This window comes from Lipophrys pholis (assembly GCF_963383615.2).
Source record: "Lipophrys pholis genome assembly, chromosome: 7".
Classification (NCBI taxonomy): domain Eukaryota; kingdom Metazoa; phylum Chordata; class Actinopteri; order Blenniiformes; family Blenniidae; genus Lipophrys; species Lipophrys pholis.
In genome coordinates this window covers 31,373,992-31,391,641 of record NC_137638.1, presented here as the reverse complement: position 1 = coordinate 31,391,641, position 17,650 = coordinate 31,373,992, and the positions used below count along the sequence as shown (strand labels likewise).

General features: G+C 45.4%; 1 protein-coding gene across 1 annotated transcript in view; it reads left to right on the top strand.

Moving 5' to 3' along the window:
* Window positions 1-17,650, top strand: part of fras1 (Fraser extracellular matrix complex subunit 1) — a 442,407-nt gene that overhangs the window by 385,242 nt on the left and 39,515 nt on the right. The window contains exons 52-53 of the mRNA XM_080467793.1: window positions 1,208-1,367; window positions 7,394-7,562. Of these exons, the coding sequence (XP_080323919.1) occupies window positions 1,208-1,367; window positions 7,394-7,562 (329 nt within the window). The remainder of the gene's footprint in view (window positions 1-1,207; window positions 1,368-7,393; window positions 7,563-17,650) is intronic.

Here is a 17,650-nt window from a genome sequence, read left to right as displayed (position 1 = left end):
GGAAAACAGAGATGAATATTCTCAGAATTTCACTTTTGCTTGTGACAGTTAGAGGAATGAAGATTGGTTCTCCACATTCCCACCTGAGCACCTTGTCTTCTCCTGGGTTAGGCTTCTCATGATGTGGTGTTTCTTCTTCATGCTCGTGTTCACTTTCAGGCTGCAGCCCAGATCAGCGTTATGCTGCCTTTGTGAAATGTTGATCCTTTCAGTTGGAGAGATGCTAAAGACACTTTGATGGACTGCTCGCTGACTTTTGATCCGTCAAGAGGATTTATCAACATGTTTCCACTCAGATTTTGCCTATTCTCAGACTCACACTGTTCTTTATAACCCAACTTTAAAATTTAATATGCCACCTTAAAGTCCAACTGAATGATACGTCTATCCTTTCAAGTTGGGATAATTAACTTTTTTAGTTGTTGTTTTGTTTTGGGTTTTTTGGGTGGGGGGGTGGGGGGGGGGTGGGGGGTTCCTTTGAATATTTTTGTAAATTATCTTGTTCACTGCAAAAATTTCAGGTTTCCTACAACTGACCATTCACGTCTGTCGTACAATAAATGTGGTATAGCACTTTTTTCGAGGTCACTCGAAGTGCATACAGAAACCATTATTCATTCACACCAGTTGTGGTAAGCTACGTTGTAGCCAGAGCTGCCCTGGGGCATGCTGACAGAGGCGTGGCTGCCAATTAGCACCTACGGCCCTTCCAACCACCACCAACATTCATGCACCATTCATACGAGGCAATGTGGGTGAAGTGTCTTGCCCAAGGACACAATGGCAACGACTCGGATAGAGCGGGATTTGAACCACCAACCCGTCAGTTATTGGACGACCCACTTTGAGAATAGCAAGAAGGACAAAGACTGTGGTGTTTGTGCTATTTTAAGAAATACTACACAAATAAATCCTTCATTTAATAGTTAGGACAATGATCTTCCATACAATTTACGATTGTTAGTCTGAAAGAAAACACGAAGAGATGCACAAAGTCCAAAGTGTGCTCACTTGCCTTACAAGCGTTTGATACCGTTTTCTCTTTGACTCCATTAAGTTTCAGTTTTCTCATTAAAAATTTCAGAATTACTTTATTTTAGCTGTTGGGCTAATTGAATTAAACTTTCTATGGAAAATGTCACATGAAAATCACTAAAACCCCTCTAGTCTGTGTGCGGATTGTCAAAATCCTGTTGTTCTGTTCCAGCTGACATTAATCTGGGTCTGATCCGCTACGTGCTGCATCAGGAGAACGTCCAGAAAACCATGGACCACTTCAAATTCCTGGTGAAAGATAGCAAACCAAACATGGTCAGCGACAACGTTTTCCACATCCAGTGGTCGGTCATCAGCTTCCAGCACAAGAGGTAACCGAGACCTGTTTGTTTCTAAGAGCTTCACTGCACTTCACAGTGTTTAATGTCCAACAGTTCTGATGATGTCATGTGGAGGAAAGACGAAATGAATGCTGAAAAAACCTTTGACAAATTCTCAAAATTTGCATTTTTGATAATTGAATGAATGAACTATATCAAAAAGGCAGAGTTTTAGTTGTTGATTTTTCTATGTGCCTGATGTACTAAGGGGCCGTCCACACGAGCAAGCAAGCCGGTTAACCTAAACGAGCTGTTTTTGACCTATCATCCAGACGAGCTGGAGTTTTAGAAGCGTGAAAACTGGGTTTTTTGAAGACGGGTCCCAGAGTGGGTAAATTCTAAAACCCTGGCTCGTACGGTCCAACACCCCGGGGTGTGGAGGGCAAAGACAATCAAGAGAAAGGAGTTCACAACGGTTGCCCGAAAGTATTAAGGACATGGGGGTAGTGCGATGGGTTACCTGGGCTAGTAATCTGCCATCCAGAGCAGAAATCCTCTTGGGGACCAGAAGAGGCTCAACAGGAATCTTGTTACGGTTCACAAAATCAGAGTCAATAAAACTCTCATCTGCACCAGAGTCTACCAACGCCAGGACAGGGTGAGAGGCTACGGAGTGGTTCATAGTACCTTTTCGGGTGAGACGCTCACAGGGGGGGTCCGATACGGAGGTCTGACTCATCAGCGCCCCCCTGTGGGCTGATGAGCCCGCTCTTTTGGCACCTCAGAACAGTGGGCAACGAAGTGGCCAGCCTGGCCACAATAAACACACAGACGTTGGTCCATTCGGCGACAACGTTCAGCTGGGTCAAGCCGTGCTCTTCCCAGTTGCATGGGTTCCTCAGGAGGAAACTAAAAAACTGGACCACGTGGAGGGTCAGTAGGACCCACCGAGGAAAACGGCTTCAGAGACGAAACTGGAGGCGGAGGAGATGGTCGGGTCCAAGGTGCTGTGTGAGGGGGAGCTCTCCTAGCTAACCTCTCCCTACGTCTCTCCCTAAGCCTATTGTCTAGTCTAATGGCGAGGGAAATGAACTCCTCCAGACTAGATGTTTCATCACGGGCGGCTAGCTCATCCTTAAGGTCCTCATTTAGGCCCTGCATAAAAACTGTCTGTAGGGCTTGAGAACCCCAACTGCACTCTGCCGCAAAAATGCGAAAATCTATAGCAAATTCAGCGACTGAGGAGGCGCCCTGCCGCAGAGAGAGGAGTCGCTTACCAGCCTCTCTACCACGAACGGGATGATCTAAAACTCTCCTCATCTCAGCTACAAAAGAGTCCAGTGTATTACACACAGTGGAACCAGAGTTAACCAGGGCTGCTGCCCAAGCCGAAGCTTTACCCTCCAATAAGCTCATCAAAAAGGCTAACCTGGTGACATCATCAGAGCCAATGGCGTAGGTGTCCAGGCGCTGGGGACAGACTTGTTCCACCTGCGTCGTGAGCCGGTCGACTGAGGACGCCAACTCCCGAACCACATCGGCGACGCCCTGTAGTGCTTGTTCGTGCTGCCCAACCCGTGCGCCCTGGATCTGTTGCGCAGATCGCATCTGCTCAACCTCCGCAGGATCCATTCCTTTCTTTGGCTGGATTATTCTGTGATGGCGAAGCAACCAAAAGCAAAGGCGGGTAATCTGAGGTAAAAAGGAACAGTTTATTCTCCGCAAAACACAAAGCGAGCCGGAGTACGGCTGAAAAAACAAAACAGCAGTGCAGCAAGCGTCGGAGACGAGACGGGAGATCGACAATAATCCGGCTGTGCCCTTCGATCAGCTGCCGGCTTAAGTACCATGCTGATCATGATCAGCCTCAGGTGTGTGTGCTTGTCCCTGGAGAGTGCAGCACTAAGAGAAGGGGAGAGAGAGAGGAGGGGCGCACCACACAGGAAACACAGAACATCTCACTTTCGTTCTATTTCATCACTCCAGACCGCCAGAGGCAGTGCTTTAAGCACTGGATGACGTAAACAACAAGGTCCCGACGAATCACCAACTCAGGAAAACACCCACCTCACTACCCAAAAGGGTGCTGTCACAGAACCACCTCCAGTGGGTGGGGCACCGCCATATTCACTGTATAGAACCTCGCAAATGTTGTCTGCGATGTCCACGAGGCTGCCTCACAGATTACGTCCGGTGGCCAGGGTATTGACAAGGTCCTTGTCGAATTACAGCGTGCACCAGCAGGCAGTGTACATCCCTGTGAGCGACAGGCGTGCTTAATGTTGGGCCTGGCAACCATGCTCACCCCTCCGGACAAAGGAGGCGGGGGAAGGGTGACCACATTTCTTTGAGAACAAAGAAACATGTAGTCACCACTGGAAAAATTCGCAGTTAGTCACGTGACCCTCCTTGGAAGCTGCATCCCTGCACCTCACCACCAGGAGGATCCACCAACTCCATCCACAGCCGGAAGAAACGCCCAGGAAACTCTGACCCGTTACTTCACGCGGACTGGGCACTAAACACTTCCAACTCGCAGGACGAGCTGGAAAAGCCGTGGAACGTACTTTTGTTTCTCTTTTCTTTTTCTTCAACGTGACACACACAGCTGCAAGCCAACTTTGTTCCCCTCCAGCCGTGCAGCGCCCTGTGCCTGCCAACCTGAAGCTCGCTTCTGCACCCACGCAAGAAGCGCAGGGCACTCACAGCCTGTTTTGTGGACCACCCGGTGTTCAACGCCACAAAACACAACTCAGGTCTTCTTTTCCCCGGGACACGAAAGACCTGCCCACATCCGCAAATCAAAGGATTTCCCCCGGCCATGGAGGCACGTTTCACACAGTGCTGAACACAACACCACCGAACAGTAAGAGAGCTTTGTCGGGGCAAAAATTGTTAGATTAGCGTGAAGCTAACATGCAATGTGTTTTAATGTGTCATTAAGCTGCAGCCACACAGCTGCAACCCACCTCTCCGTGTACGCGCGTGAACGACCACGTTCACGTGCACCACCATAGTACGGACTTGAGTCCCCCCACCACAGAAACCAGAGATTCAAGTGAGCTTCCAGAAGCTACTTCAATCTCTGTGTGGAGGAACCAGGGTTCGGAACCGAACCTCCCCAGAAAAACTTCTCTCCTTCTCTGTCTCCCCCACTTTCACTAATTCTGTCCATGCCCGCTCCCGCTTGTCTTATCTGATCGAGATAAGCTCACACACATAGTCACATTTAGCACCCAAACTGCATATCTTGACACGAACCGGGTCGAGCAGAGACACCACTCGCGGTTCGCAATCGGCTTTGTAATAATCCAATGTAAGTCGACCGCTGTCGCTTTTATGAAAATGAGTGCGCAGCCGTAGAGAAACTATTCAGAGTGAAGACGCCGTAAAACGAAAACATGTGATAAGTACTCACCAACACGGCGTGTAATCACTCAAACAAGCCGAATCGCGGCTGAAATGGAGGGATGAAATAGAACGCGTTATATAGTGGTTTATGAACAGGAATCTACTCCTAAATTTCTATGTGGTATGTCAGTAGTGTTTCCACCCTTGGCCAGACATCTTCTTAAACACCATTTGCAGAGTGGCGCTTCGGTGTTAATAGCGACACCGTGCTCATTTGTTTTGAAGCCAAAGTACTTCCATATAGCACTTTGCGCACCTATTTTTTCAACAAGTTGCGGCCTTGTAGATGTAGCAGCAGCCATTGTTTCCCTTCTGTCTCTCTCCCTCATTCTTTTATTCCTCTCTTTTGCCAGACTCTCGCTCTTTGCTGCTCCATTAGTGATGCACTTGATTTGTTTTTACGGAGTTTCCAAGGATCGTTTGAGTCAGTTACGCATGCGAATTCTCACATGGATGCAAACGCCATGTCATTTACGCATACGCTTCCGGTATTCTTTTCAAAGTACAAGCTCGGTTGGGAGAAGATTGTTTTGAAAATACGTTATTTTGACTTTTATTTTGAAGTTGTGTCCAGGAATGTTGTTCGTAAATGAGTATGAAGCTCTTATTCAGTTGCGGATCTCTGGTCGAAGCACAGGAGTGCACCCCATTTCTGAGAAACCGGAGTGAAAAAAAGAATTGAAAAAATTAAAAAATAAAATTAAAAAAGACACTGGAGCGCTGTTTTCCGCACTTTCGATTGTCCAAAACATCCCCCCCCCCCCCCCCCCCCCCCCCCCCACATACACACACACACACACACACACACAATAGCGTAAAGAGCTGTCAATATCTCGCGCGCACCCTCCGTTAACGTGGACTCCACCTCGAGGGATCCCCCGGTCATTCGCCACACTCCCACGTCTACAAAATCCTAAGTGAATGAAAGTGAGAAAGCGGAGCAGCGGGCCGACGCTTCGCCCATTGAGACTGACTACTCTCATTGGTGCAAATTACAACACAGTGACGCTACGCGAAATTTTTTTTTAAATAAAGATACTGGTACCCGGCCGGTCTCAGTATAGTATCGTTTTAAAGGCCTCAGTACCGCGATACCAATACAGTACTGGTATACCGAACCCTAGTTTATAGTGAGGTGTGGATGAAATTTGCTTTAGAGAACCTCAGTGAGAAAAAAGATCGTTTTGCCTGGTGTGGATGTTTAAGTAGATTTTATATTTATTCAGTTGTAAGTTAAGCCAGACGGAGTTCTGTTAAAGAAATATGTGTTTTTATGCTATGAAGCAAGACAGGTTTCTATTTAAGAAAAATACAGATTTTATTCTGTTAATTTTGGTATTTTGCAATGAAAATAAATAGCTAAATAATCTGTTTTCAATGTATTCATATCACAATTAATATGCATCTGCGAAAATTCAGGTTCAAGTCAGATGGTAAAAAAATGGTTTCACATACAGAAAAAAGAGAGCAAAAAAAACCTTCCCTAGGAACGGTGAACGCAATTGAGTCACTGGCCCTGCCAGTGAGGTGTCCCTTATTTTGTTTTCAGGGAGTTTGCAACCCTAGCCAAGAGTAAAGCAGGAACATAGAAGAGAGTTTACTAGACCTAAGTAGATTTACAACAGAGAATATATCATTTTAAATTCTAAAACAAAAGTCGCATGAGAGCAGCTGAAAAAAAAACAGCATCTACTCTGCTGAAGGTTGGTTGACACCTGCTTTAAGACACAATAAAAACACTCCAAAACATGTTAATTTCTTCGTATGAATTCCTCCCAGAGCCTCAAATTCCACATATATGAAAGCTGATGTGCATGATTGATGATATGTGTGTTAATGTCAAATTTCTACACACAACATTCAGCAGATCAGAACGCAGCACGTCATGTTGCTGCCTGTGACTTGAACTTCTGCAGAATCTCTCAACTTTTCAATGACTTTAATCAGAATGAAGCAGAATGCCTGTGAAATGACTGATCGCTGTGTGGAAGCTGCATTGAGCAGCAACATGTTTCGGCACACTCGCTCACTTTTCATTGGCTGATTGAAGATCGCACATATTCCCTCATAGTTTATGTCATGATTGTATTCAGAGGTTTGGTTGATCACTTTTCACACTGTAAATCACTACAGACTAAAGACAGAGGTCTTTTTTTGGCTTTAAGTCCCTGGACATCAGAGGCATCGCAAACATTGAAGTTTAACTTTGAGCATGTTTGAGTTTCATTAGTATGAATAAGTATCCCAACTGAAATACAAGTTACAGGTAACAGAGAAACAATACTTTCTGACTGGATTATTATCTGGAAAGAAAAACCTTAAAGTGGATCAGTGGAAGGAGATGCATCTAAATGAAGTTTAAATGTGAACCATTTGCAGAAACTGTTAAAAGATTAGATTAGATTCAATTACATTAATATTTCAGGTATCACAGGATGAAAATTAGTTAGAGAATAATTTATTGATAAACTTTGAGATGTACAAACGTGGTCATTATAAATATCTGTAAGAATCTGTGTGAATAATAGAAAAGTTATAATTTCATAATAAACTAATCTGAGTGAACCCTCCTTCCTTCCTTCACGATTCTGTCTGGTCCGGGGTTTTGTGAGCAGAAAGGTTGAAATAAGTGTGCTAAGCCCTGCTCTATTCCAACACCTCCACAGCTACAATGTGAATGAGAAGGCCGGCACGGTGGCGGTGACGGTGAAGCGCAGTGGTAACCTCAATCAGTACGCCATCGTCCTGTGTCGCACCGAGCAGGGCAGCGCCTCCTCCACCAGCAGCACCGGGTCCCGGCCCAGCCAGCAGGACTACGTGGAGTACGCCGGCCAGGTAAGTCGTTTCAAGACTCTTTAGAGGAAACGCACACACAGTAGAACACAGCACAGTGGGATGGTATATAGACTGGAGGTGGATGGACCCCCGCAGGGAGCTGAAATTCTGTTCGGGTTCTGGACCATGGACAGATTGAACGGTCGGTATCCTGGGGTTCCACCTTTGGAATCAATCCAAAACACTTGCCTTACTCCTGCCTTCATTTCTAAGGCCAAACACTGGAAACACACCTCCAGTTACTGGAAAGGTCGGCAAAATTCATGAGCAGAAAAATCTTTATAAGCCTTTCAACTAAATAAAAGTATAATTTGCCACAAAACTAAAACTGAGAATCATAGGCACTCCATTGAATTATCTGTAGATCATTTATTTTGTACTCTTCTCTCATCATATTCCAGATTTGTAACTGTACTTTAATCCATGGGTTCTGTACCTTTTCTATGAATCTTCCCAAATGTTTGTGAGGTAGGACTGCTTGTATTGGGGGTTCTACCAGAGTAGAGAGTTTGCTATCCTTCCATCTGGCTTGAAATGATGGGTTGCACGGATTAACTAGGGGTCTAGTCTGGGCTACATAATAATAATCTTTAAAATTAGGAAGTTCCATTCCCCCCTGTTCTTTTGGAAGTTGTACTGTTCTAAATCTAACCCTGGGTTTTTTACCCTGCCAAATAAATCTGGAAATAATCTTGTTCAATTCCGAAAATTGTTTTGAGGAAATTTCTACAGGGAGTGCCTGAAATAAGAAAAGATATCAAGGCAGGATATTCATTTTTACAGAATCAATTCTGTGGCTAAGACCGAGAAAAGAAACCAAATTCCATCTGTGTATGTCTTCTTTAATTTTCTTTAAGAAGGGGGTCATACTTTATCTCGCCAGTGTTTGAATTCTTTTAGGTAAGTATATTCCAAGATATTTAAATATATTTTGATCCCAATTTATATGGAGTTTCTCTCAAAGTTGTGTTGTGGTTTGGTAGTTGCCAATATTTGTGTTTTTTGTATATTTCATATATATCCTGAATAATTACCGAATTTTTCTAGAAGATCCATTCATTTGGGGAGTGAATTAGGATTACTGATGTAGACCAAGGCATGATCAGTATATAATGCCACCTTGTGGCCTTCTACATTAATGCAGATGCTTTTAAAAATCTGAGTCAGTCTTATTCAATGTGCTAGGGGTTCTATATAGAGCGCAAATAGCAGGGGCGAAATAAGGCATCCCTGCCTCGAGCCACGTTCCAGTACAATAGTGTCTGAGCGGTATCTATTTACTTTTATCGGGGCCGAGGGCTTCAAAGGACTCAGAGGGAGTCAAAGGCCTTCCCAGCATCTAAAACTAAGCAAGCTTCAAGATTATTCTGTTGAATATGATGTAGTATGTGTAATTGTTGGCATCCGTCAGTCACAGAAGACTATGGTAGTTGCACCACACTGGAGTGACCTCCCAAGGGCGCAGGCCTGGGCGAAGGTTATGGAGATCATGGGGTGCCCAGTCGTCAGAGTCCCCCTCTTGGCCTTGCTGGCAGGATCCAACGGAAAGGACGAGCTGATACAGTTAGTGTTGCCAGAAGGTGTCACAGCATTCCACCAACCGCCTTTGGGGCTTCACTCCTGATTTCCTGTCGGGGTTTACTCCTAAAGCCTTTCCCAAGTAATGGTAAGCCACAAGGCAATGGCACTCATATCCTTGAATGGGGGCCCTAACCAGGTACTGACAGCTGGAGCCAGCCAAGTCCGAGTCTCGTGTAGGCAGGGTCGATACTCCCTGAAGTAACACCCACTGCACTCCCCGCTACCACATATGTGTAATGATTGTCTAATATTATCATGAGTCAGTGTTTGCAAAATAAATCCGGTTTGGTCATTATGTATAAGTTGAGTCAGAATCTTGTGCAGTCTTCTGGCGAGGATGGATGTATAAAGTTGTTAGTCAACATTTAACACTGATATTGGTCTGTATGAACTACAATATAATTTGCTTTTCCCCTCCTTGGGAATGACAGAGATCACCGCCTCATTTCAAAATGGGGGTATTTTCGCCTCTGTTAATGTTATATTGCAAGCTTGGAGAAGGATTGGCATTAACTCAGCCTTAAAGATTTTATACCACTCTGAGGAGAAGCCATCAAGGCAAAGTGATTTATTTGCTTTTAGAGTGGAGATGGCTATTGTTGTGGATTTCTTCTATTGCTGCTCTTGGAATAAAGACGTGAAACAGAGTTCTTCTGTAAAGAATATTTATTGAAGCTTCAATAGACACACACACAATGCAGACATCATAAGTGAATCTGCTCGGGGCATGTGCCATGTGCAACCTTCGAGCTAATATTTTAAGAGACGCGGAGGGGCGGGGTGAGTGTAGTGATTACACCAGGGCGGAGAGTTCGAAAACACGGGTCCACACCTGTGGGTGAGAAATCTCTCTCGCTCCCACCATGCTGGCGCAGTTGCGCTGAAGCAAAGGGAAAACATGTCCGCTGAGTCTGTAAATTAGATAATAAGGCCTGAGTCACACAGACAAAAATAAAAACATTTTAGCGGGACACAGAGAAGAACAGAATTCTTCAGTAGCATATAATAATTTTCCATAACTATATTAAACTTTAGCTCAGTTACAGGAGCCGTTAATATCTAATTTTGTTAATTTGAAATCACAGGCAAATTGGGAGATTTTAAGAAACTGTCAATTTGCTGGTCACCTTCTATGGAATGGCAGGAGTGCCAAAATTAAAAGGAAATAAATGTGGAAATATAAAGAGAATCAATAATACAAAAAATATACAAAGGTCGTCATAGTCCTTTTCTATCTTGTCTTCGCTTATTCCATTTTGTCAATGCTTCTCCTGTTTTGTCTTTGTCTTTTCCATTTGCTTTTTGTCATTGCATTTACTGGATGAGTCAAGCAGTCTGGAAAAGACAAAAGCAATACAAAGCAAATCAGCAAGGGCTGTGGGTGGGTCTTTCTCTTCAGGGTGACTAGTCCATACCTGATCACACCATTCCTGCTTGAAGGACGTCATGTTGAGCAATTTTTGTTCATGCCAATAGATGGCACTGTTGCATTAAGAATAAGTTTGAAGTATTTAATTTGTTTTTCCTTTTACACATTTATGATTTCTTGTACAATATTGCAAATGTCATTTCTTTGTTTTGGTCACAAAAGTATTTAGTTTGATTAAGAATCTGCTGATTATGTTGGTTTTTGGTGTAATGTGGGCGTGTCCACTCATCCTCGTATTTATATTTCCGGGTTTACCGATGAACGAGAGATGGCATTTGGGACTTGAGAGGAAACATATATTCGCTGTGTGACTAAGGGTGGCATACAGTGGCTATGTCGTAGCCTCTTCTCAATTCGTCCATGCCCGTCATATTTAACTTTCCCTCTTTTACTTCAAATAAACGTGCATATGCATCTACTTCCTACTACTACATAGCCACTGCAAGCAGGAATGGTGTGATCAGGTATCGACTAGTCACCCTGAAGAGAAAGACCCCCCACAGCCCTTGCTTATTTGCATTGTATTGCTTTTGTCTTTTCCAGGCTTGACTCATCGAGTAAGTACAATGACTAAAAGCAAATGGAAAAGACAAAATAGGAGAAGCATTGACAAAATGGAATAAGCAAAGACAAGATAGAACAAGAATATGACTACCTTTGTATATTTTTTGTATTTTTGATTTTCTTTATATTTCCACATTTATTTCCTTTTAATTTTGGCAGTCCTGTGATTCCATAGCCTTCTCATTGGGGTTGAGTACAAAGGCCCTTGAAATATTTCTGAATGTTCTTTGTATTTCATCTTTCATCTTTATTTCCTTTCTATTTGCTTTTATTTTAACGAGTACTTCTGGTTTTTGTTCTCTTTTATGCTTTGTTTCAAGATCTTTCAATTCTTTATTAAGGTCTATAAATTTTAATTGTTTTTGTTTCTTTTAATAGGCACAGAATGGTATTTTCCTCCCTCAAAAAACAGCTTTTGAAGTGTCCCATTCTTTAGAAGAGTCAATCTCTCCATTATTGTTTTTCTCTTGAAACTTTTTCATTTCCACTCTCATTTGGGATATGAATCTTGGGTTATTCAGGACATTTGTGTTCAACCTTCACAAAGTTCTACCCAGGCTATTGTTAATAACAACAGTACAGAAGATGGGAGCGTGGTCAGATATGTCTACATCCAATAACACAACCAGTTATTCTATGACGATTTCTCTTTAATACTAAAAAATTATTATTCTTGAGTACACATCATGTGGATGTGAATAAAAAGTATAATCACGGCCTGATGGATAGAAATCCCTCCATAAATCTAGTATTCCCAGCTCTGTCAATATTTCATTAACTTTCCTATGTAGTCGAGTAGCAACTCTAACTTTTTGGATGAGTCCTGTTTTGGATTAAGACCTATTTTCAAATCTCCACCACATATGACAACCCCTGTGCCTCCTATCATCAAATCAAATGTGTTTCTATAAAAAGCAACATCACTTCCAGAGGCAGCATAAACATTACAAATCATTATAATAACATCATGTATTTTCCCTGAGACTACTATTTATCTCCCTTCTTTATCAGTTCTCTCTGAAACCAGTTCAAATGATATTTGTTGTGATATCAAAATTGCTGTGCCTCTCCTATGACCTGATTTATAAGATGAATTGTATATCTTTGAAAAGCCCATTCTTTTAAGTTTTTCATGCTCTGGTGGAGTGAGGGGTCCCCCGGCTAGCTCAGTTAGCAAACTCAAGGTAGAGGGTTCATGTCCCACGCCGGGCACCACCTTCCCGTGGGCTCACCACCCTCAGGAATGTTCTCAATCGGAGCAATGCGATCTGAGTGACAGTGCTCAGACCGCAACCCGGAAACGGATAAGCAGGAGAAAATGGATGGATGGTGGAGTGAGGTGTGTCTTTTGCAAGAGCACAATCTGTGCATTTTCCATTTTTATTTTTGTTGATAACTGCCTCTATCTCCCGGCTAGCTCAGTTGGTAGAGCATGAGACTCATAATCTCAAGGTAGATGGTTCATGTCCCACGCCAGGCGCCACCTTCCCGTGGGCTCACCACCTGCAGGAAAGGTTCTTAATCGGTGCAATGTGATCTGGGTGACAGTGCTCAGACTGCCACCCCCGCGACCCGGAAACGGATAAGCGGGAGAAAATGGATGGATGGATGGAATATCTGCCTCCTGTTGGCTGGATTTAAAATCCAATTCACAATAAAAGAAATCACTTTAAGGATTTGCCTATTCATTGTCTACTATTATTATTATTTACATTTACTGTCACACATCCTCTCCTGTTGTCCCTGAAAACTTGTATACTAAACCCATCCTTCCCAAGAAACACAAACAAAAACAATATAAAACGGTGTGGAACAGAACATCACCGGAGCAGTTCAGAACACTTGCATCCGATGTTGAGGCTCGCTTCAAAAGAGCCTTGCTGGACTTTGTAAAGTCAAAGCCCTCATTAGGGAATGTCCCACGTAGCAGTGGTGGAGCCCTGAGATGTGGCAGTATTACAGCCAAAGTCCAAAGAAAAGAAAAATAAATCCAGGGGGCTCCGCCTTACAAGTCCCGTTTCATTTTAAACATAAGAATAATAACAGAAGTGTGAACCATGATCAGACGTGACTAGTTTTTAGGGAAAACTATGTGCATATTAATCTGCATATTTAATTAAATCAAAATGGAATGTAGGCTACATATTTCATAATAAAATCAAATTGAACTTATCTGCAGTCAGCAGAAAACGGATTCATCAGTGAATAATCTGTGTCTTGGGGGGGCCATCTTCTGAACTCATGTTTGTCCTTAAAATCAGAACGCTGGTGTTTCGATTGTGCGCCGCTGCACACAACGTCCTGGTTTCTGACCTGGTTTCCGCTCCTCCCCGCCACCTACCAGGTGGACAGGAGCTGGAGCTCCTCCTGGTCTGGTGTGGCAGTGCTCTTCACCACATAACTGAAAACCCTCGCGCAGACATGTCCCTCGTAGCCTCCGTAGCATTCTGGAATAGCCAGGTGCCATCATCATAAAAGATGCGCATCTTTGCAAGATATGGCATCTGAAACTTTTTTCTTTCTGCACTTTTTTGGTTTTGGTGTGTTTGCTGCATTTCTTTAATCCTTCGGGAGGAAAGTCGTGCTAAACATAGAACCGCATGTTGTCATGGAAAACACTTTTTTTTTCTGCCACACTCTCTTTATCACTTCTTCTTTGGTCCACCAGCTGTGGAGCGCAGTTTGGTGTGTGTGCCGGTGGGCTTCGGTGCCAAAGCTCGATGCACCCGTTCAACCCCCAAATCTCTGTCAAGTGAGGTTTTCAGCAAGTTATCCAGGAAGCCAACTATACCAGTGCCCTCTTTACCTGCGAGAATACCATAAATCCTCAAATTGTCTCTCCACGCTCAGGCCTCCCGGTCAATCAGCCTCGCTTCCAAGCTAGCCTGGCACTGCGTTAGCAATTTGACGAGTATTGATGTTGCTTGAAGCACACTCTTTCATCTTTCTTTCATCAATTCTCCCTTCCACTTTGTCCAGTCTGTCGTTTGCTCTCTTTAACTCTTGCTTAATGTTGGAGAGTTGTGCCTTGTCTCTTCTGAATTCCCAAATTCGTTGAAGATACTTTGCAGGCTAACCTCGGAGCGAGCTTCCTCACATGGGTGCAAGTCCGGAGAGCTACTTCAACTCTGCCTCGAGTCTGGGTCACCTTAGGTCAAACCCATGATTAATCCACTTCTAGTAATAACCCCTTTCCTCATTCTTTTGTTTTTTGGGGTGAGTTGATAAAACCTTCGGGGAGCTGGAAAATTAGGCTGCCATCCTCTTTGCACTGGAACCGGAACTCATAAATTTTTTTCTGAATTGTGTTGTCTTGCTCACGGTGCGCTACCCGAGTGGCTGCACGGTACAACAGCTCCTGGCTTTTTTCCTACTAACTGTTCTTTTCATGGATTTTTTGTACAACAATCATCCTGCCACAAGATGGATATAACTCTGGCCAAGTCTGTCTTGGTTTTTCTCATGTTAATAACTTTACTGGCTACATCTGTGACCGCGAAGGTCTGGTGCTGCAGCAGTCCTATTGTTTACACTAGGGATCAGCTGTTAGCCCTCGGTAACGCAGCTAAGCTAACCGGCGAAAGACCCGATGTTCCCAACGGGCTGAAGAGGAGGAGACGGGGAGGCCGTGCCGGGGTAAAACACCGCAACAGGAAACGACGCTACAAACCCGTCCTACCATTGATTGTCACCGGGAACGTAAGATCCCTTACAAACAAGATGGACGAGCTAGCGGCACTAACCCAGCATCAGAGGGAATATCGGGAATGTAGCCTGATGCTATTCACGGAGACCTGGCTAACGGAGCTAACACCGGACTCAAACGTTACGCTGGATGGTTTTCAACTGATACGGGCAGACAGGACAAAGGAGAGTGGTAAGAGGAAAGGAGGAGGGCTGGCAGTGTTTGTGAACGATAGATGGTGTAATCCCGGGCACATCACTATTAAAGAACAACTCTGCTGTAAGGACATTGAACTGTTAGCCGTTAGCCGTTAGGTCGTATTACCTGCCACGGGAATTCTTGCACGTTATCGCGATAACTGTGTATATTCCCTCCTCTGCTAACGCCCACTCAGCGTGTGATGTCTTGCACTCGCTCACAAAGAGGCTGCAGACACAACACCCACAGGCTCTCCTCCTCATCACTGGGGACTTTAATCATGCCTCTCCTTCTTCTACTCTGCCCACCTTCAAACAATACGTCAGCTGCTGCACCAGAGACAATAAAATACTGGACCTTTTCTATGCCAACACCAAGGGGGCATACACCTCATCTCCTCTCCCTCCCCTTGGCCGATCAGATCACAACCTCGTGCACCTCCTGCCTGTGTACACCCCTCTGGTACACAGACAACCAGCTGTGACCCGCACCATTAAAATCTTGTCCGATGAGGCAGAAGAGGCTCTCAAAGACTGTTTTGAGACAACTGCATCGGAAGTGTTCTATGAGGACCACGGGGAGGACTTCGACAGCCTCACGAACTGCATCACAGACTACATAAACTTCTGTGTGGATTACACAGTACCCACCAAGACCATACGCTGTTTTGCCAACAACAAACCGTGGACCACTCCTGAAATAAGGGCCCTCCTCAAGGACAAAAGGAGGGCCTTTGAATCAAAAGACAGGGAGGAGATGAGGATTATGCAGAGAGAGCTGAGGAGGAAGATCAGGGAGGGGAAAAGCAGCTACAGGAGGAAGATGGAGGAACAGCTGCAGCAGCGGAATGTCAGCGAAGTCTGGAAAGACCTGAAAGCCATCTCGGGTCACAAGGACTCCAACACCGAGCTGGTTCGGGACCAGGAGTGGGTGAATGATCTGAACATTTTCTTCAACAGATTTGAACAGCCATCCGCCCCTCCCCCGACCCATTCCATCCCACTGCAATCACCACCACCAGCTGTCCCCACCCCCATCCCATCCCCCCCTGCACACCGCTCTCTGCTCCCCTCAGTGTCAGCCATACCCTCACTCCCACAACTACCAGCACACAGCCCCCCTGCTCCAGCCTGTCCTTCAAAACAGCCCATGTGAACAGAGAACTGAGGAGGCTAAAGGTCAGGAAGGCAAATGGTCCGGATGGCATAAGCTCCAGACTCCTCAGAACCTGTGCAGACCAGCTCTGTGGGGTCATGGGGCACATGTTCAAACTGAGCCTTCAACTGGGGAGAGCACCACAGCTCTGGAAGACGACCTGTGTGGTACCAGTGCCGAAGACCTCCCGCCCCAAGGACTTCAACCACTTCAGGCCGGTGGCGCTGACATCACACCTGATGAAGACCTTGGAGAGGTTGGTCCTCCTCCATCTGTGCCCCCTGGTGAGCTCATCGATGGACCAGTTGCAGTTCGCCTACCAGCCAGGCATCGGGGTGGAGGACGCCGTCCTCTACCTCATGGAGAGATCTCTCTCTCACCTGGAGAGGGCTGGGAGCACTGTGAGGATCATGTTCTATGATTTCTCCAGTACTTTCAACACCATCCAGCCCACGCTTCTGGGGGACAAGCTGCAGAACACTGGAGTTGACCTGCACCTCACATCCTGGCTCCTGGACTACCTGACCAACCAGCCACAGTTTGTGAGGACAAGGGACTGTGTGTCTGACCTGGTCATCTGCAGTACGGGGGCTCCACAGGGGACGGTCCTGGCTCCCTTCCACTTCACCCTCTACACCGCAGACTTCTCCCACAACACATCCACCTGTCACCTGCAGAAGTTCTCTGACGACTCCGCCATCGTCGGCCTCATCACCAACGACGACGAAGCGGAGTACAGAGAACTCAACCTGGACTTTGTGGACTGGTGCCAGCGGAACCACCTCCAGATCAATGCGGGTAAAACCAAAGAGCTGGTGGTGGACTTCCGCAGGCAGAGATCCACTCCCCCCACACCGGTGAACATCCAGGGAAAGGACATTGAGATAGTGGACTCTTATAAGTACCTGGGTGTTCACCTGAACAATAAACTGGACTGGTCCAACAATACCCAAGCTCTCTACAAGAAGGGCCCGAGCAGACTCCATCTGCTGCGGAGACTCAGGTCCTTTGGAGTGCAGGGAGCACTCATGAGGACTTTTTATGACTCAGTGGTGGCATCAGCCATTTTCTATGGAGTGGTCTGCTGGAGCAGCAGCACTACGGCTGCAGACAGGAACAAACTGAACAAACTGGTGAGGAAGGCCAGCTCTGTCCTGGGCTGCTCCCTAGACCCTGTGGAGGTGGTGGGAGACAGGAGGATGTTGAAGAAGCTTTCATCCCTGATGGAGACCGTCTCCCACCCCCTACATGGTACCGTCACATCACTGGGCAGCTCCTTTAGTGACAGGCTTCGCCACCCGCGGTGTCTGAACGAGAGATACCGCCAGTCCTTCCTCCCTGCTGTAGTCAGACTCTTCAACCAAGCCTGCTCCCAGTAGACCACTGCACACCACAACCGGACAATATCACTCCACTCCAACTGTGCAATAAGTGGTGCAATAACAATAATAATTTATAAAAACGTATTTATTATGT